Source organism: Molothrus aeneus, chromosome 3 (genome assembly GCF_037042795.1).
Source record: "Molothrus aeneus isolate 106 chromosome 3, BPBGC_Maene_1.0, whole genome shotgun sequence".
Lineage (NCBI taxonomy): Eukaryota > Metazoa > Chordata > Aves > Passeriformes > Icteridae > Molothrus > Molothrus aeneus.
The window spans coordinates 68814718-68835262 of NC_089648.1; the positions used below are offsets into that span (position 1 = coordinate 68814718).

The 20545-nt window shown below is 44.5% G+C and overlaps 1 protein-coding gene across 2 annotated transcripts in view; it reads right to left on the bottom strand.

The window, feature by feature from the left end:
• Positions 1–2962: 2962 nt before the first annotated feature.
• The window catches only part of SOBP (sine oculis binding protein homolog), a 112227-nt gene continuing 94644 nt past the window's right edge, over positions 2963–20545 (bottom strand). For both annotated transcript variants that reach the window (XM_066547139.1, XM_066547138.1), the window contains 2 exons: positions 15492–17446; positions 2963–3075 (listed from right to left, as the gene is read on the bottom strand). In XM_066547139.1, coding sequence (XP_066403236.1) covers positions 15494–17446 — 1953 coding nt within the window. In that variant the 3' untranslated portion in view covers positions 2963–3075; positions 15492–15493. The remainder of the gene's footprint in view (positions 3076–15491; positions 17447–20545) is intronic.

Below are 20545 nucleotides of genomic sequence, written 5' to 3' on the forward strand. Positions count from 1 at the left end.
TCTCTTGAATAATGTATTGTACCATTTGGTCTGCATTTTCCTCAAGGTTTATGTATACTTGGATATCTCTCCCCATATATGCAGCTGGAGATATTTTTTCAATAGCAAACAATGAACTGATTCAGCTGTTCAAAGCAGTTGTTCACATTCTGAATTTTGAGGTGAGATGTTAAGAAAGTATAAGGTGAGCAAATTCTCAGGAAAGCTAAGGCAAGTTTGTGATCACTGGAAACATGTGAAGCCAGCTCTAGCCTAGATCACTTTCTCTACCTCTGCTGTCCTGATGATTTTTGACAAGCTGATTCCATTTCTGGAAAAGAAAACCAGTTCACCAGAGAGAAAGATTTCTCTAAAGAGTCTGTTGTTTTTCAGAAGAGTGAAAATGTGTGCTAACAATTCTGGACCACTGACAAAAGCAAAATCAATACACACGGCCTTCGTTTTACAGCCAAGTTCAGATGAATAAATAGAGATGCAGCAAGCTGTTTACTAGGGAGACAAGCTTTACTCTACATGCCCTTCCAAGCAGGCATGCTTAGGCTGTTGTTGTTTGCCTTCCATGGCTGGTTAATGAAATCAGTCAAATAGTTCCAGAGCTCACCGGACATTTCCAAGCCCTCCATCAGCAGTGCTGGCTGTGCTGGGAAGCAAATGCTGTTGTGTGAGACAGCTGTGGCAGAGGTCTGGGGGCACTTGGGAGGAGTTTGGTCCTTTGAAGAACCTCTGATTTCAGGGGGAGCTCATGCACAGAAAAACCCCATCCTCACAAAAGGCAGGCAGAATACTCCCTGTACATTGCCCCAGAGGCAGCATGAGAAAAGTGTGCTTGCACAGATCCTTCCGAAATCAATGAAACTGCAGCCACTGCATCTATCCAGGGATCTTCTCCAAGATCAGGACCTCACTCTGTACTGTGCTAAGTGCAGGGTTTTTTCTCCCCATGCCTTAAACACTGCAGAAAGTGAGAAGTGTCAAGGGAGGCATGAAGATGGAAGGGTCATAGATACAGCTTTCAAGAACAACTTATACATATTTTTCTGTGGCTTCATACTCAGGGGTCTTCTTGTCTGTGACCAGGCAGGTATAGGAATGAATAACTGCATGCACTAAGAGGGGAGGAAAAAAAAGAAAAATAAAACAACAGCACATTTAAGTGCATTTTTTCTTGGAGTTTTATTTTGTTTTAATAAATCTGACACCAGTCAGGGAGAGAGAAAAGCATTGCAAGACCGAAAGGAAAGCAGAGCACGCTGAGGGTGCTTCAGATTCTTGCTGTCTTGAAGATGTTTCATCAAAATGTCTTTGAGCTCTCTCCCTAGACTCAGGAGATCTTGGATTCCCCCCCCACCCACTCCTTTCATTTTTGTTGGTTTTTTTTTTCGTTTGTTTGTTTGTTTTTTTAAAAAGCGAGCTTACTCGCCCGGTGTGATTTCCAAGCTTTCACAGCTCTAATAAATAAGGAGCACCTGTAAAACAGTAGCTTGACTTAAGTGAATCTGTACAAAGGAAAATATAGAAATACAGTATATACATAGTGCTCATAGTGCACCATCACTACAAGGCTCTGGTTCAACTCACTCTGCTGCCCTGCTCCCAACACCACTGACACAGAGACTCTGCTCCCTCCTCTCTTCCCCGCAGCAGCCTTATAGAAAAGGTGTACTCTGAACACTCAAGAGTGAACAATTGCTTTATTCGAGTTAGTAAACAGTTACACTGAATCACAAGGTGATCTGAAATTTTTTTTAAGTTTTTTTTTCTTTTTGATTTTTTGTGGGGTTTTTACATGTTTTTGTATTTTTTTTTCTTTTCTTTTTTTTTTCTTTTTTATTTGTCAGAATGGGATACTCCACAACTCTCTTACCAATTCAGTGCCAGTATAACATGCTCTAGTGTACTTTTGGACTCTTGGCTACAACTGTACAAGTGCACACAAGTAAATTCTACCCTGTTATCCTCCACCCACTGATTGAGGATCAAATTGCACATTTCTCTTAACCATGACAGGAGAAAGCAAACAGTGAAACAGAATCATGGGGGATCTTTCTCACTTTACCCTTGTTTTCATTGGTTTGTCCATACCATTCTAATTATCATGAAAGGGCTATGCATATGGAGAGATTGTCTCACTGCCTTCCTGGATCACTGAAAACCATCAGGGTTGAAATTTCATCCAAGTCTTTCGTGACGCCCAGCAAATATTCCCCTCAGATTATTTTACACCTTGAGGGAATTTTGGTCTTTAGTTCAACACTCTTGCTCTGTTCCCAAATGGGGCGCTATTTAGGGGAATTTAAAGAGAAAGCTGAGAAGAATAAACATTTACTGAGTTCTCTTGGCATTCAGTCTCTGAAAAACCACAGTATAAACTATTCATGCTGCTTCTTACATCTGTCAAATCAAAAATTAAAAGCCATAAAAGTGTAACACTGAAAATATGGCATTAGAAAGGATAAAGGTGGCCTTTGTAAAAATAACAAGGAAAGTATATTAGCCAATAAAATATTCTAACTCTTCATTTAAAAGTGCATCATGGGTAGGACAGAGATGACTCTGAAGCGTTGCTACTCCAGTATTACCCCTTTCCCCCATCAAAACTTGAATAGGTCCAAAACCATACAATGCAAATCACGATTCTTAGTGTAGCAGCAAAACCACAGCAGTTTTTCAAAGGAAAAAAAAATTTAAAAAAAAATCCATATCATTGTCCAGTCTCAAATATCTGAACTTCGAAGTCAGTGAGGGCAAAGTACCTATGTTGGTCCATGTGGTTTTTGAAACCCGGGTGAAAAATCCCCCCCAGCAAGAAACGAAGAGGGAAAAGCGTTCCGAGAGGAGAAGAGGGGTGGTCGCAGGAATGCTGAGCACACTGTGTGGATCTATGATGTGCTGTCTTCTGGGTCAAAGGCACCCGTGGGACCGAGACTTCCTCGGGGGCTTCATGACAGGAAGCTCTTTCTTTGCTGGACTTTCAGCCAGAGGGGTGGTGAGCGGACCAGCTGGTGTCATTCGGTGCAGTGACGTGGTTTGCTCTGCTCCCTTTCTCCATGCAAGGTACCCTGTCAGTGAGCGCTCCTGCAAAGCAGACAAGCAGAGGGGGTCAGGGAGAGCAGCTGGCTCATTGCAGGCAGGCTGGGCACTGCCTGAGCTCAGGTCCCACACAGCCTCACGCTGGGCAGGTAGCCAGGCCGAGGCACAAGCCCACTGCTCCGGCCTCACCGGCCCCTCCTGACTCAAGGGCCATTGGGACACGCAGCCTCCAAGGCTCCTGGAAAGGAAGATGGAGGAATTCCTGTGATACAAAGCTGGAAGCTGATATAATTAGAGTTAATTATCAACAACACCCTGGCAGGTATAAGCTCCTGAGTCTTATTGTCTAGGGGATACTGGGAGACACCATTGACTTCCCTTGTCAGCTGGCCATGTAAGCTACCTAGCAGGGATTGTCCCCTCTGTCTCCCTACACAATGAGCTTTGGACTTTATCTCAATGGATGGGATCTGCTGTCCCCTACAGATTTGGACTGAAACTCTGCAGTACTTAGGAGCCTTAGTTTTGGTGCTGGGGCACACTTCCCTTCTCAGTCTGCTCCACAATCTCCCCTTCACACTGGCTCCTCTGCAATCCCTCCCAACAACATGCCTGTATCCCCTTGCCAAACCTCCATCCTCCTTACAGCAGAGACTGGAAGGTACATGGAATATGTTGACCAGCATAAACTTCCATGGCATGGAGACCAGGATATCTAGGTTAAGGAGTAACTTTTGTGCTTTCAGGCAATGTGCCCAGTGAGATGAGCTTCTTTGTGCGTACAGAGAGCTGTGAACAAGAACTAGACTGAGAATTGGGATCTATCCACCTACTAAGGTGAAGTACACAACTGCTTTCTGTCACATTTTTTGGCTTGAAGTCTTGGTGTAAAAAGGGAAGCACAGAAAATTAAACCTGTAATGTCTGAAGCTTCACGCTGCTCTCTCTTTCCATACATGAACAGAAATGAATTTCCATCCCTCACTAACCAGTCTCATAGTACATGGTACAACACAAACCAATAAGGGATTTCACAGAGAAGGCATAAAGAAGTTCAGTAGCTCTTGATGCTTTCTGCCTGGAGCAGAGATGTGTAAGTTCTGTCTATTTTCCCCTGTTGCAGATGGACTCAGAGTAACAGGGTGTGCAGAAGGGCAAGAAGGACCTTCCCTGTTGACTGGCTCATATGGCAGTAATCGCGTTTGATAAATGCATCTTTGTAGCAATCAAGTTACAAAATAAAAATCCGTATCAGGCATCGCAGGCAAAGTTCTGTAAAGAAATGAGAACACACCAGTCATCACTGCTTGGGAGCTCAATGCTACACACCTCTTGCCAGCACTAGCGTGCATGACCAGCACAATAAAGTCAGCTATTTATATCACCCCCCAGAAAAAAACCCAAATTACTTTTTAGGAGAGCGACATATGCTCTTCACCCTAGCTGAACCTGCCTTCAACACACATCAAATATTGCTGATCAGATAGAAAAATTGCATCAACCACAAAAGAATTTTCATTAGGGTAAAGCCATGGAGCTGAAATTATGTGAGCTGTGCTGAGGTAAGCATACTGGGTTTTGCTTGCTTTCCAAAGTCAAGTAGGGCTGGGCTGATCCTGGGTTGGAAGACCACCTAGAAGTTAGAGACAGGCTGTAGTTCAAACCCAGGAAGCAGCATGGAAAAGATGAGGGAAAGAGAACAAGTAAGAAGGCTCATTTCTGCCCTATTGTTAACATAAAGGGAAGGAGAATAACTCAACTGGATGATGACCCAGCTAAAGCAGGTGGCTTGGAGGTTCATCTTTGTGGGCTCAGACAGTGAGGCAGTGCTGCCGTGCAACAGGTGAGAGCTGCACTGGTGCCCTGCAGGGCTGTTAGTCAAAACCTGAGCAACAGGCAACTCTGACACAGGCTGCACTCACCCACACAGAGTTTCCTCTTTGGCTGATGCCCGACACATCCTTGCTCACAACAGCACAAAATTAGAGCATGGCAGGTCAATTTGGCAACTCAGGCAAAGCCTCCCCACTCTTTGCTCCCCCTCTGCAGTTACCCAGCTATTTCCACGTGCTGTTGCAGAGCTACAGCCCTTTGTCCTGTGGTGGGAAGCTTGGTCCTGCTTGGTGGAGCCAATTGCTGGAAGTGTTCCTCCCTTCCCTGCCCCTCCATGCTGAGGAGCTGGATGGCTCAGCTGTGGGGAGATGTCCTTCTGCTCCCCCACACCCAAGCACTGATCCCTGTGTATCTGCTCCCAGCACTGCCCAGGAGCCAAGCTTGGTGGCATGCTCCTGATGGCCACCAGAAAGAGCTGCTTTTCCACAGCGTCCTCCCCAGTCCTGTCCTGCTCCCTCAGAGGGGCCATGTCATTGACATGGCTTTGGACTCATACACACATCCAGATGCACACACAGTTTTTTCCATGGTTGCTTCCCTGTCATTCTATGCCGCATTGAACATTTCTGTCTCCAGATTCACATCTTATTGTTCAGGAAAAATTAGAGACTGGGTGGGGAAGGCTGAAACAACCGTTGATGTGGATTGGCATGGCAGAGTTTCCATAATTTAGCACAGCACTTAATTCACCCAGACAATGAATGCTGATGTGCTAAAACAGGCCTGGTTCATCTGGGACATGCATGGCCCTAGAGTAAAGGCACTACAATTATTTTCTCAGGGAAACTGCTCTGAAGATAAACCACAAGAGTGCAGCTAAAGTCAGCATGGGAGCAAGCTCAGCCCTGGAAACACTCGGGAATCATCTGTTACTTGTAATAGTTCTGTAATTTTTAATTTTATTTTTTTTTACAATTCTTAAAGCAGTTCAAGCTTCTTCATTAAAACCTTCCCCTTTGAATACTCTATGATTTATCTTTCCATGAGCTAATGGAAGGGATGCCACATTGCAAAAGTCAGGGAGGGCTTTTAGCTCAAATGGGAAAACAAGCTGAGTCCTTAAGCACTAATGCTGGATTTCAAAGAGAGTGATTTCCTTCTGCTCTGACTTTGTAAGCTAAGGATCCTCCTCAGCTTTGGGTCACCTGTGGAACTCAGGCTTTCCCTTCTACTGAAACATGAGTTGCAATCTGAGCAAACATTGTGACTTTAGGGAATGCATTGGGGAAGAGCCCTGGGGTTTGCCTTCTATGCTTAGGCAGAAGAATTGGTAAAGACACCCCCAATTCTATGAATTGTTGCACCATTTTCTCCAGGCTACTACTGACAGGGGGGTGTCTGGTTTATATTTTGGGGCATTCTGAGGTATGTACATGGATCATGCAAAGAGGAAAATGCCATCATGGTTTTGGACTTCCAATCTCTACACTGGAAGTGACTCCTATGGCAGACCACAGAGCCTGCCAGGGCCAGTCCTGATTGTAATTGGGTATACTCCACAACAGCAAGGCAGCCCAGTCTCCCCCAGTTAGTACAGCACCAGTGTGTTTGCCAGCCTTGTAAGCAGTGTGCTTTGCCCCATTGGTGTGCAGATGTGGCAGAAGATATGATTTTCCTCTGAAAAAAAAAACCAGCCAAATTTTCAACAAATTCTCCCATTCTAAGCTGGGATAAAGTTGAAATTTTGCAAGGTATTTAAAAAAAAAAACAACAAAAAAGCAACCAACCCCCCCCAGCCCCCCCCAAAAAACCCCAACCACAACACCCCCCAAAAAAAAACCAAATCCAAACCAAAAAACCAAACTGTACCAAACAAAAAAAAAAAAGCCCCAAAAAGTGAAAATCTGAAATACAAGGTAAACCAAATCCAGACAGTTTCTACTCTCCTTTCCTGAAACAGGCAACCACTGTGATGCAACAACCCTTCTTTAAACCTCCGATTTTGTCTGAATCAGAACAGTAACTTCGACTTGCATTTCAGCAGTCTCCTGTGAGCCTAAACCACTATTCCAAGGTGCTTCCCAATTTTGTTATTCAACCTGATCTCTCCAGTAAAACCAGTTAAATAGCCAGAGAAAGGCAGTTTAACTGTTGGTGGTGGTAAGGAGGAAGGTGAGGATGGGTGTCTTGCTGAGCCACAGCCTGTGCCTCCCTGAGAGTTCTCCTTCTCACCTGGGCTACACCTGGGCCTGGCTTTTTAACCTGAAATGTTATTGTGGGACACAAAATTATAACAATTACAATAACAAGACTTTCTGAAGCAGCAATGAACTTTCTTAGTGAAAAGTTTCAGCATCCTGTATCAGGAAGCAATCACCATTTTCCCATTTTCCCCATGAACAACTCCACTGTCCATAACCACCCAGGACTGCATGCCTGGCACTGTCCTCACAGGGTTTCTCCCTGGTTTTCACAGCCCTTGTTCTGGTTCTTTTCAAGTCTTAACAAGAGCAGATGCAGACTCATCCAAAAGCAAGGGGGCATGCTCAGGTGGCAAAAATGTCACGTGGATTATCTTGTGGGAGAAAGAAGAGGAAAAGCTCATCCAGAACACATAAGGAGCAAGTGGGTGAGACCTGGCACAGACCTCAGCACAGTGTCAGGCACCTTAGGGCATCTCCCTTATCCTCAGCACTGAACTGGGCACTGAAAAACCTGGATTGGGCCCAAACACTGCATTAGATTTTCTCTATTTCTCACCCCAAGAAGACAGGAACGATGTTTTTACCACCAAGATAACCATTTCAACAATAACTGGCAAACTTTTCAAATAAAACTGAATTGGCATTTTAGCTGATCTTTCAAATTTAGGGTCACAATTCAAATTTTCAGTGACTTTGTCATGTATCCTTTCTAGTCGTGTTCAAGACTCTCTCAATTGGAGAATTCTGTGGGAAGGGGCTTTTTTTCCTCCTCTTTTTGGATAAGGAACTTAGAAGTAGCAGCACAAGTAGTTCATGAAACCTTATAAATATTTGGAGCATAAGCAGACGACACAAAGTTTTGCATTTAAGCACGTGGGCTCCAAATAAATAGCTGAAAATTGCCTTAACCATAGGTTTCAATATCAATCACCTGATGATGGGATGCAGATCTTTCCAGAGAGGTCAGAATTCCATAGTTATGTCACTCAACACTACCCAATCCTGAAACCCCCTATTTCTTAATTTATTTTTTTTTTAATATCTGCCTTCATAGAAGATGATTACATTACACTGCATGAAAGTCCAAAACTGGGACTGGAAGATGGAGCACAGCAGGGAGTAGGGGTGTCCTCTCAGCAAATGCAGTTCAGCCTCTTTGCCTTTAGATAATTTGTTATTGAAGGTTGGCTCGAATTTAAGGCAGCAATGTTTCAGAAACACTTGGAAAAGCAAGCCAGCTGCAGGGCGGATATCATTACAAATTGAGACACATGTTGTACAGGAATACCATTCTTTTCAAATACCAGAGTTGTGTCTGGGGAAGCCAAGCCACGCAAAGAGTCGGAGGCAGGACCTCGAGCTGTAACGTGCTGGGGGCCTTCAGCTTGCATTAGAGGCACCAAGCTCTGAGTGCACACAGCACTGAGCAGGATCAAGCCCAGATATTTAATCAGCTGTAATTTTCATGGTAGAAGCAAACATTAAATAGTTGAGGGTTCTGCAGAATGTTAGAGGTTACTCCAATTCATGGCTCTCACGAGATGATCACACACATTTCCAAAGACAACTTTCAGTCCTGTGAGTGCACCGCAGCTCATTATCAAAATAATGTAAATAAGGTCATTATCAGGAGGTCTCAGCTGTGAGGCTTTGACTAGTGGAGGCACCCAGAAATGTGCTTACCTTTATGGGACCAACAGGAGAGACTCAGCAGGTAATCTGGAAGCAAAAATTGCTTCAGAAAGTCTTGCTTGCCACTGTCTGATTTCTGCCTGACTTCTTGCTCAAAGAGCTTTGTTTCTACTTTTCTTCAATCTTCCACTGTGTTTTTTCAAGCAATAATTTAATTTTATTTAAAATCTATACCTCACTGCTTGAGTATGTCCAACTTTTTTACAAACACAGTCCTCAGAAGTGTTTTGCTCTTTTCTCTCCCACTTTCAGGTATTGGTGTTAAATAGTCTATAATCTTCTCACAGTTGTTCAGAGCTCACTGCTCCGCACTGAGGTTGGCCATGGTGTTTCAGGGTCAAGCTTCACAAAGGCTGTGAGGTGCTTAGCTCCTCATCAGATTTCAGTGGCAATCAGACACATACCATCCAGCATCTTGGCCCCTACAAGTCAAGGCAATCGATGTCTAGATGATGTTTTTACAAGTGTTTTTACAAGAGTCTGTTTTACTATGGTCTTTGTTGTTAGGGACTCTGTATTTAATTATGAGTGGTGCTTTCCTCCCCACCCCCATAAAATTTCCCTGTACCACTGACTTTGGTAGCTCGACAGCACAAGGACAGGCTGATGAAGAGCTCGAGTCTCCCCATAGGGCTGTTTCACACTTAACACTTTTCAGTGCAGCCAAACCTGCTTTGAACCAATTTAAATAAGAGGAGCATTTTAGACCTTATAAGTATGAAAGTGCCTGAACAGTCTTTAAAGCCTGGCAAAGAATTATGAGCAACTCATTGTTTTAATATGAATGTGGGTTGCACCAACTTAGGGAATGCATGGTGCTTATTTCAGTTCAAATTATTTTAATTTCATAAGACAATTAAAACTAATAATGGCAAGTAAGCACCAAAATTATCTCTGAAATTGGTGGTCTGAGGTCCTGGGAGCTGTCAGGTAGGCTACAGTCTGTAGGTGTCATAGGTTCTTCAGATTTCTGTGGTTCTGTCAATTGAGCTAAGCCTTTTTTGGCTGTCAAGTTCTGGCCGTGTGTGTTGTTTGCCAACAGCCCTAGATGATTATTACCTTTACAAATCAGACCAGGTGTAGTTATTTTCTAAACTGAGTTCAAGAATCAGATTTCATATTTGAAACATGTGCCCTAGGAGGTTTTACAGAAAAGCAGGAGAAGCCCATCAGAAATCAGCACTTGCTCCTTTGATTCAAAGAGTGTGCAGTGATCTATGGCAGCGTACCACGAGCCTGCTATTTACTGCCACCAAGACGGAAGTTAGCACTCCCACACCCCGGCAGCAAGATGTGGGAGCTGAAAGCTACCCTGGAAGTATGTCATTTTATACTTCACTATTTTGAGAAACTTTTTTTTTTCTTTTCTTTCCATTTTTTTTTTTTCCCCTGGGAAATCCTTTTTCTGATTTAATATACCTGAGAAGGTACATAGGCAATTTTGAAACATAAGATCACACTGCTAGAGTCAGGCAGCTCTCAAGGGCAAAGCTTCAGTTCCAAGCAAACGTATTTAAGGCTTTGTGGTGTTCAAAGTCTCTCCTCTCCCCCTCTGGATAAATGGAAAATTTCTGTAGGTTCATAAGAAGCCAGGTGAAGGAAAACTTCTGAAGCAGGAGAGTAGGTGTTAAGTGTATGAGTCCAATTACTCTGCTGATTTAAATTAGTTTGGCACCAGTAGAACTATATCCAGTTAAAATTAGCTAAGGCTCTGGCCTGTAGTACCATGTCAACAAAGATGACTAGCATAGAAACGTGTTCAAATACAGAAAAACTGTTTTCACCTATATCTTTAAGGTCAAATTTTTTCAGAGCAAGCTAGGCAGAGGTAAGAAAGATGTTGGTAGATAGATACCACAGTGACAGAGGAGATCTAAAATCTCTAAGGCTGAAAAAAAAGGAGGTTAATAGCTATGCTCCTTGCCTCAGGAATCCAGACCAGAGTAGGAAATCTTGTGCTGGACCATGGGCAGAGGAGCTCAAAGTGGGATATATACTATTTCTGCTCTGAACTGAGTGTTCTACATGCTGTATATTTTTATGAGTAGACTGCATGGACCAGACAGCTGAAGGTTTGGGCCTTTCACTTTCAGCAGATGCTGACCCTGAAACATACAGGTTGGCTCTGTAGATGGCCATACACCTACTATTTCCATTACTTCTGGAAGAAATTCTGCTGTCACAAGCAGAAAAACTCCTTCCTTTCCTGATCCCTCTGTCTCCAACACAGGATTACCCAACACACACACATACACACACACAGAAGCTAGTTGTGAGTTTAGCATGTGACACTTCATTTTCTCATTTAGTTTAACATAACTATCATGTTAAATCCAAGCAGGCCTCTGTGTTTTCATTTCTTTGCTTTAGGAAACATTGACATCAAAGCTAGTGGGTTAAAACTGATCCCGCCAGGGCATAAAGCATGTAGGCAGGCAACACTAACACTGCTAATTTTAGAAACTCACATTGCTCAAACTTGAAAATATAACACTCAACAGAATACTCTTCCTAGCTTCATTCCTTTATCATAGCAGGACTTTGGCACTGAGATATCTTTTGATAGTTTTTCAAATTGCATCAAGTTAGAACAGCTTGACAGTCCACATCCTGATGGAGAAACTAAACTTTAACATCAAGGATTATGTTGCTGATTAGCACTTTCAATAATCAAGTAATTGGTACATTAAATAATCCAGAAATTGGCAACTTGCCCAAAAAGGTCACGCTTGCACTGATTCCTTTTTAGAGAGTCCATGTTGCCGTTACATGAATTCAATCTGTCTGTCCAGAAATCTAGCGTAAAAATATTTGGCTAATTTCCTTCTTGTCACACAATTTGATGGGAAATAAAATCCAGGAAAAGTTGCACATTAGAGCAATATGTTCAGATTTTCCAATTCAGGTAGGTGAGAAGCAAGAGGGAAAAAGACAACTGGCTGGACTTTTTGTCTCCCAGGTTAGTGTAGCCAGTGCTATCAATACAAACCTCCAAGGGCCCAAATCAACCCACTTGTTAGTGTAGCTTCTCTCCTCTTTCTAATTTGTTAGAATTTCTGTGAGGTTGGAGTCTCTCTTAAGGTATTCTCCCCACAACTGGACTGCAGAAGGGTTTTATCTCCCTGCTTCTCCGAGGCCTGGGCAGGAGGAACTAACCCCTGGGCATGGCAGAGGTCAGGGCTGCGGGTGCAACAGGCTACACTGAAGTTCTCCACTCCCTCTTGTCCCCTCTGCACAGACACAGACAGGCTCTGAGCCCTGCTCAGTCCTCACAGGCAGAAATCCCTCAGAGGGGAGGGCAGAAATCTAAGGCAGAGCCCTTTTGCTCCCCCAGACTGGCTATGACCAGCAATGCTGAAATAGCAAAAGAAGGGCTCTTCATGAAACCACAGAGTCCTCACCTCAAATCAATCATCAGAGCTGCACAAATCACTCGTGCGTGCCTTGAGGCGCTCAAAACCCACCCGCCTTTCACTGAGGTACCCACTGGAATGAGATGGTTACCATGCTGTTTACTTCTGCAGGGTATTTGGAGTATCCTCTTTCTTTTGGAGCACTTTAGGACCCTGGTCTCCCATATCTTCTGCATAGAGGCTACTTCTTTTCTTTTCCTGGAGGAACGAGGGGATGGACACAGACTAATAACCATCACCACGCCGTGCTATGCTACTGCACAAGCCCCAGGGGTAGAGCAGACACCTCGGCTGGGCTTCTTAACTTCCAGTATCTATGTGGACATCTAGGTCTGTGCCAGTCACCCTAAGTTTACCTCACTGCAGGCAGAAATAGGCACCCCTAGGTCACAATTCATCTGAGCTGTCTTAGTTGTTGACTCTGGGATGAGCTCAGCTGTCTCTTTGGAGTGCCTGCTTCTTTAGGTAAAAGAGAGTTTAGACAATTAGCTCAGCTGCATCTTTGTTACAGATGTCTGTATTGGGTCAGATCAATCTTGCCTGGCAACCCGAAAACTTTCCTGTAAGACAACCCTTACACTGAGGCAAAGAAATATGAAAAACTCATGATGAAAGGGAAAATTGCTATTCCTGAGGATAATCACAGTGGCAGCTATTGACATTTAGAGAACACAAAGGGCTGAGGACAGTAACTGGAATGGTAAAGAATCCTTGTCTTTCTAATGCAGCTTGTTCAGTTTGCCAACTTTCTCTCTTAAATACTATCTGTGATGTCATGAATAATCATGTCAACAGGAAAAAATAGACAACTTGGTGAAGCCAGCACTCTCTCTGAAGGTTTAGCCTCTGGCTTTGAATGATACTAAACTCTTCTTGGGACTGGGACCTTGAAGAGGCAGCACTGCTGCAGCCTGGATAGTCCAGGCAAGCAGAAATAGATGCTAAGAACCAGCCTGTCTTTGACTACAGAGTAAGCACATAAATGTGCAAGTGTTCGAGCATTGTCTTGAAATAAGCAGCTATGAGGAGCTTCAATGAGGTGGGAAAGGAAGGGTTAACCATGGCTCTCCTAAAATTTAATAAAAAGGACACAGCCAAATAGCAGCCTTCTCACTAGATCAAATCACTACCCCTAGGTAGAAGCATGCATACATTTATGAAGGGAATCTTTCAAGCTCCAAATGTAACAGTGGAGTTTGCAATAAAGATATTGCTGCTGAGGGACATATATTCCATACCTCAGGGGTGGGTAGGGGGATCCCCACTAATAGGACCTAGGAGTGTGTAAAGATTTAAATATTAATTTGACTTTCAAGTTCCTGTATATGCTGATTACTAGTCCAAGAATGTGATAGTTGTCCTCTCTTCTTATTAGTGTATCTTTTATGTGTGTCAGCACATGCTGAGAGCAAAGAATAATGGTTGTATTCCACTGAAGAAAGTAAATAAATACTGTTGGTGATCAAGGGAAGAAATGTTTCCAGCCCTGCAACTAGCACAGGGAAGGCTGTGTTAACAAATGAGAAGGCAGTCCTGGCTATACTATATATCTTTGATGGTGCAATTAGCCCACACTGATGGAGCAGGGAGATAGTGCAATGGCCCAGATTACACAGCCTGCTGCTGCTATCTGTGGCTGTAGGTGCCAAACACCACTGCAGCCATTATTTGTGCTACTAGGAACAGGGATTTACTGGAGGCTACAGAATATTCCATGGATTGCAATGAAATCTGGCATGTCACCAAGCCACATCCGGCAAAGCATCAGTATTTTACTGCTGAACAGATTTCTTGCAACACCCACCATTTCCCCTTTTCCTGAAAGAAGCTCTCCGTGCTCGTGTATCTAAATAAATTCCATTACATTAGTTTTGTTAAGGAATATATTCAGTGCAGGTAGCGCAGTGTGCAGCTGCAGTGCCAGCTGCAGGTTGAGCTCTGAGGGGGCCAGAGCCCAAGCCTGAGCACCAGGCAAGAGGGTGGGAATGGGCACTGATCCTTTCTACAACAAAGGACACAGGGTGATCGCACACCCCCAACAACCCCCAGACTTCCCTGTGCTTAGATTGTGAGGGTATACAAGGCAAAAAAGCCCAGGGTTCCTTTGTTCTGCATCCCTACTCAAAGGCATCAGATCGAGCTGTTGTTTTGTTATTTATTTATTGCACCATGATGAAATTATTTTAATGATTGGGATATCTGAGAACTCTGATGTGGAAAACCTGGGGTCGAGCCAGTGAGGAAACCTGGTCTGATTGTGTGAGTGTGGGGTGTGTAGCTGTGGAGGGGCTTTGTCCCAGCTCAGGTGTTACAAGAGTGACTGCCAGAGCCGTTCTTGGGTGGTCAGACAGGGCAGATTAGTTAGACAGTTTCTCGCTCACAGGTTTGAAGCATCAGACACATACTAAACAAAGAGTTTTACAAAGGTGCTATGCTATCAGAGGGATTCAGTAGGCTGGAAATTGGAAATGAAGGATGAGAGGTTTCTGGATCTGGAGCACTGTCCTTGGGCAAGCCATGGGGTTGGTGGAGTTACCCATATCTCTGCCTTGCTTTGCAGCCCTACCAGGAGCCACAAACATACACCAAGCACCGGGCTGGGGCAAATCTCAGTGGCTTTTTTAAGGTGGGAGACTTGCACCAAAGACAGATACCTCAGGAAGGGCAGTAAAGCCCCAGGGCAGAGGTTTTGCTGCAATAAGCTATAGTGGGCAGGTCCCAAACAGCAGGCAGTCCCTAAGCACCAATACATGAGAAAGGAAAGCCCATGGAGAGGAGTTCAGTCTCTCAAGAACAGCTCAGTGGAAAGCCAGGGTGCAGTGTGGAGGCAGACCAAAGTGAGATGGTTGGAGGTGACCATTTGCTAAGTCCATTGGATCTGAGCTAGCAGGAAGCTGCTGGGTCATCTGGCTCTGTGCTACGCTGCAGGGCAATTTCAGTCATTGTGAAGGCTTGAGCTGCTGTGTAACTCAGCTGGAATAAGTAAGCAGATTAATGGCCCAGACCTGTACCATATTCTAGGCAGAAAACCACTGATTTTGACATACACAGCACAATAACTTCACAGCCAGAACCATCATGATATGTTCTGTGAGCAAAAGTGTAATGAGGCTGCTGATGAATGGAGTACTGACAAGTACAGATGCAATACAACACAAAAAACAATACTACAACACAAATACCAGTAGTTTTCTGAAAGTGCTCATAAATTGGAATTTGTATCTTTCTCTTTCATGAAGGCCACATCCACATGAGTTTGCCCTCACACCTGAAAATACCGAATTCTATTCACACAGAAGGCAGTAGTGATTACACAAACCTTTACTTATTCTGATTTCGAATTCGGAGACACCTCCTTTTCAATGGTGGCTCCAGATCCTCTGGCCCTGTGCTGAGCATTGGCGTTGAGATAATGCACGGCGCAATAGCAGTCTTTTCTGCTGGTTTTGGCACAGGCTGGATCACGCAGCCTGTCTTGGGCAGCATCCTCAAAGCATACGCATGGTCCTCGTCTGCTGGATTGTTAAGGTTCGGGTCCTGTTTGTCTCCCCCAGCCAGGGGCTCCTCCCCAGCCTTCTTGCCAGCCTCTCCCTCGAGGTGGCAGTTCGAGGCGCAGTTGTTCTCCTTCACGGACTCCAGCTCGCTCACTGCCAGCTCCTCCGGGGACTGGGGCTTTTTCGGCTCCTGGGGTGGCTCCGGGTTCTTGGAACCCTCTGTGCTCTTTGTGCCATTCACAATGACGTTGCACACCGCTGCGCCAGCTTCCAGTCCTGGCGTGCCAGAGGCCAAGGAGACGGGACAGCAGTGAGCTCCGTCACTGCATGGTAACGTTTTTGAGTCAACCGGGCTGCAGTTGTCCCTGCAGTCATTGCAGTTCCTTTTGTCCGAGCTACCAAAAGCCAAATTTACAACACTGTTAGGTTCACGTTCAACTTTCACCTGGGCGTGCAGAGCCCTGTGGATGACATTGTGCAGCCTAGACCGGTGGCCCACTGTTAGGTCTATCACACCATCCTGTGGACCCTGTAGCACGCTGGGGAAACCAAATTTACTGTTTGCTGGACTACTAGGTCTGACAGTCAAATCGACAACTTCATTTTTACTGTGCTCCTGAAGCACTTTAGCTTGATTAAGGGACTGGCCTGAGCAGCTCGGTGATGAGTCAGAGGATTTGGATGATCCTTGCTTTGACTCTCGAGGGGATGAAGAGCTATTGGTTGGCTTTGCCCCAGGCGTCTCGCTGGAGGTACTCGGAATGAAGCTTTCGCCATTGCTGGAGAAGCCATTGGGGGGTTTGGAGTCGTTGATGTGAGGGATGGGGATGGGAATAGGGATGGGAACGGGCAAAGGGACAATGACAGGATATGGCACTAGTAGAGTTGGGGGTGGCACCAGTGGGGCGAGGGATGGCAATCCAAAGTTCATCATCTGTGGCATAGGCATAGGACCATTTGGCATCATGCTGACAGGGGGGAAAGGAAGACTGGGCAAAGGAGCTCCGGGAGGGGGAGGTGGCAACAAGCCAGGAGGATTCCCAGGCATGGTAGGTGTTGTGGGGGGATGGATGTGGGGGGAAAGCATTGGCCTGTGCATGGGGCTAGAGGTGGGACCCATATTTCTGGGACCACCTGGTGGGGGACCAATTCCAGGAATCATTGGATTTGAGAGAGGGCTGTTAGGATTTGAGGCATGGTGAGGTGGCCCACGAATAAATGGTGGACGGATTTGCTGCATAATTTGCTGTTCCATGAATATGGGCAGAGGAACTGGCCCACGGTTTGTCATCACCATGGGAGGACTGCGAGGAGGGACACCAATTGGAGGCACAATGCTAGCAGGTGGCTGGACAGAAACTGGTGGAATATTTGGATTCTCACTGATGGGAATAGGTTTGGGAACTGGCGTGGGGATTTTAGTGACAGAGCAGTTGGCAGTGTCAGACGGAGAGGCAGTGGTAGACGCTGATGGTCCAGGGCCTTGAATTTGGCCAGCTGCAGACGCTGGGGATGGGGCTTTTCTCCGAGCATCTGCTAGCGGTATATTCCAAGAATCTGGAGTCAGCAGCTGCACCCCAGTGCCTTCTGCTTTATTTTCGACTGGAGGATGTAATGTACTGCACAGTCCAGCTGGAAGATTGGCCTGTGTCTCTTTGTAGAAAATGTCCATTTTGTACTGATTGAGACATTTTGCACTGCAGAACTGAAGCCTTCTTTCCCCGTCCCCAAAATCCAGATACTCTTTTGTGTGTCTTATGTGCTTACACCAGTCACATACCTACAACACAGTAATAAAATCAAATCAGGTAAGAAAAGCAATCTTCTCTTCATAGTGTTATTTTAAAAGTAATTTTTCAGTTGCTAAACACATTATTTTTCTAACAGGAAAAAACGAAGTCGTATTTGTGAAAACTGCACCTTTTTTTCCCCCCCAACATATTAATGAATTGAATGCCACTCCCTTTTCTGTCTCCCATGATCTCAGTTCTACCTTATACGATGCTTTATATGTCTTAAACCCAAAGCACAGAAAAGAATCCTCAGCTGGCATAAACCGTTATAACACGCATATGTAAGCATGCAAAGTCCATACGAGTATGGCTGTGATCACTCCTTGGTGGCAATCTAAGCACGCCTGTGCCATCTGAGATGCCATGCTACACAAGGAGTGTGAGAACTGGGAAAGGACTCAGAGAATTGCTGGAAATGAACACAAACCATTCTCTGCTGAACTGCAGCACACAGTAACATTTAGTATTCTACCAAGGGTATCAAATAATAGGTTGGAAAGAGTGTGGTATTTCAAAATGGCATCACAAAGCAAAAAGCATCACTGATTCTTTGCCCTTCGTTCCAAGGAGAAACTTGGAAAAAGTTGGGATATATGCGTAAGGTTCGAATAGTCCCAATTTGTGATGTTTCAGCAAGCTGGAATTATTTTCTGAGCTGTTTGCCCACTCTTGTGTACAAGTCACTTTGAGTAAAACTTTTTGGCAAGCAATGACCTGTTTAGCAACTTCTCAAATACTACGGCAAAAAGTTTGCATTGCAGGCTCAATTTTGTTTTGTTTCTCTGCTTTCCATTTAATCCTTTTTTTGTATTGCTATTGGTGTGGTAAAGGCACAGCCAATTTTTTTTTAAAATAAGGCTGCAGAACTAATTAAGCTGTGAAAGGTTTTCCCAGTTGTAAACCACTAGACACCAAAGTTCAAAAAATAGTCATTCTAGGCTTCAGAATCCATTACTTCAGAGAAATTATTGTGATTTCATTAACACATTAATTTTGCAACACCAACAGCTCTCACAGATGGTGAAGACATGATCTACAATTCAAATATGACTCTTGTTTGCACAAATGCCTTTCCTTCATATGGCATTTTAAACAAGAATTAATATGGGTAATCTTGCCATAGCTATAAACAGATAAACAGATGTCAGATTTTTCAGTGCCTCACTTTTTTGACAGAATTTTACACACACAAACCCCCCCCCCAGTTTTGTCATTTACATTTGTTCTCAAAATACTCCACTGACAGAGATTTTTGGTGCTTTCTATCAGCATGTTGAGCCTATGACCATGTCATAATATATCCTGGTATTGTTTGCTCTGCCTTTTCCATATAGCCCACATTAGCTTGTTTTGAAATGACTCTATCTTTTGTACAGAGGAAAAAATACACTAAAAACCCCAAAGAAGACTATGATTGTGAAAAGACTGCATTAAAAGGATAATTAATTTTAATAACTATTGGCCATATAAACAATTCAAAACAACATATGCTGGGCATCTGATTACCCATCTCATTTAACTCTCAGCTTTCCTTTAATATAAACAGTGGCGACATTCTTGAGTTTTCAGTAATATATCTTTAATGTATATAGACACACACACACATACACACACACACACACACACACACACACTATAGGCTATGGCTATTAGCCCATTTAACTCCTCCACCTTTTGGCTGTCCTGCCAGGTCACTGTTTCTTTCCCTCTTGCTCCCCTCCCCATTCACACACACAGGCATACACTCCCTCCTCTCTTTTATCCCAACATTTAAATCAAGCTAAATAATCAGTTGAGAAGCAGCAACCCCTAAGTCAGCCCTGAAGTTTGTGAATGCAGGACCCAGATTTTTAGCTTGGGCATGCAGACACTGTGCCCTGTGAGATAAAGCAGAGGGGCTGCTGGTGCTGCTTGGCACATGTGGCATCAGTATGGCTGTATTTCCAGCATGGTGCCCCATGGCAAAAAAGGAAATTTCCTGGTGCAAACAAGTCCAGCCCTGCATTGAACATACAGTGACGCTGACACCCTAAAATGTGTGGGCAAAAAGGCTGTGAAATGCATAGAACTGCTGGGATAAATGCCTGCACTGCCATGGTGCAGGCATACCCCAGATATGGGGCAGATGGGAAAGCAGGAGTGCAGCAAGCAGGGCAGAGGGGACAATGTCACTTCCAATAGCTCCTGGATTTTATCAGGTATCAGCCCTCCACAGGAAGGCTCAGTGGCCATCACAGACAGCCCTGGAGCTTGTGCTGCAAATAGTGCAAGCACACTGCAGTGGTACCAAACCATCCTGCATATTTGGCATGGCTGTAGGATTGCCACCCACCTGGCAAGGCAGCACACATGATGGAACCATCCTGTAATCAACCTCCTGAAATTTTCTGGCTTGCCACTGTTTTCAAAGCAGACAAAAGGGGAATTTGTGAGTCTACACTATGAGGTAATAAGATACATTTAACTCAGTAGAACTGCTGAATTTACCTTAAAGTTATTTCTGAGTGAGAGCTCACTGCTGTAGCCATAAAATGCTATCTATTTTGCATGCATGGAATCAGGATGTACTCCACCACACTCTTCCTGCTGCTTGCAGAGTATGCTCTTGCCCCAAGGGCTGGCAAAGATGCAGAGAGACTCCACATGTACTCCAGGAGATGTACAAAGAGATGCCAGGAGCTCCCAGACAGCTCCTGAGGCAGGCTGGGGCAGGATGAAGCCCACCCTGGCCCATCACCATCTGTTTGCAGTGGAAAGACAAGGAGGAGAGTGGCCTCAGAGGTGTCTGCAGAAAGGGATGGAGCAGGACTTCAGGTGCATCTGCAGTGAAGACTTGCCCTTCCTTTGGGACAAGGAAGTAAACCACCTTGTAACCCCCTGCCAAAGAAGTGCCTGAGAAATATGAGAGAGTAAACCCAGTCTCCTTATCTTTCTAGGAAGAGACCCATCCGTGACCTTAATTAAAGGGACTGAAAGAGAAATACAGCTCCACAAAAAATCGTGACATCTTTTCTAATAATTTAATTTTATTTGTTAGCATTTGCAAAATTCACCGAAACACTCTACTGTATTATTGCTGTACTGAT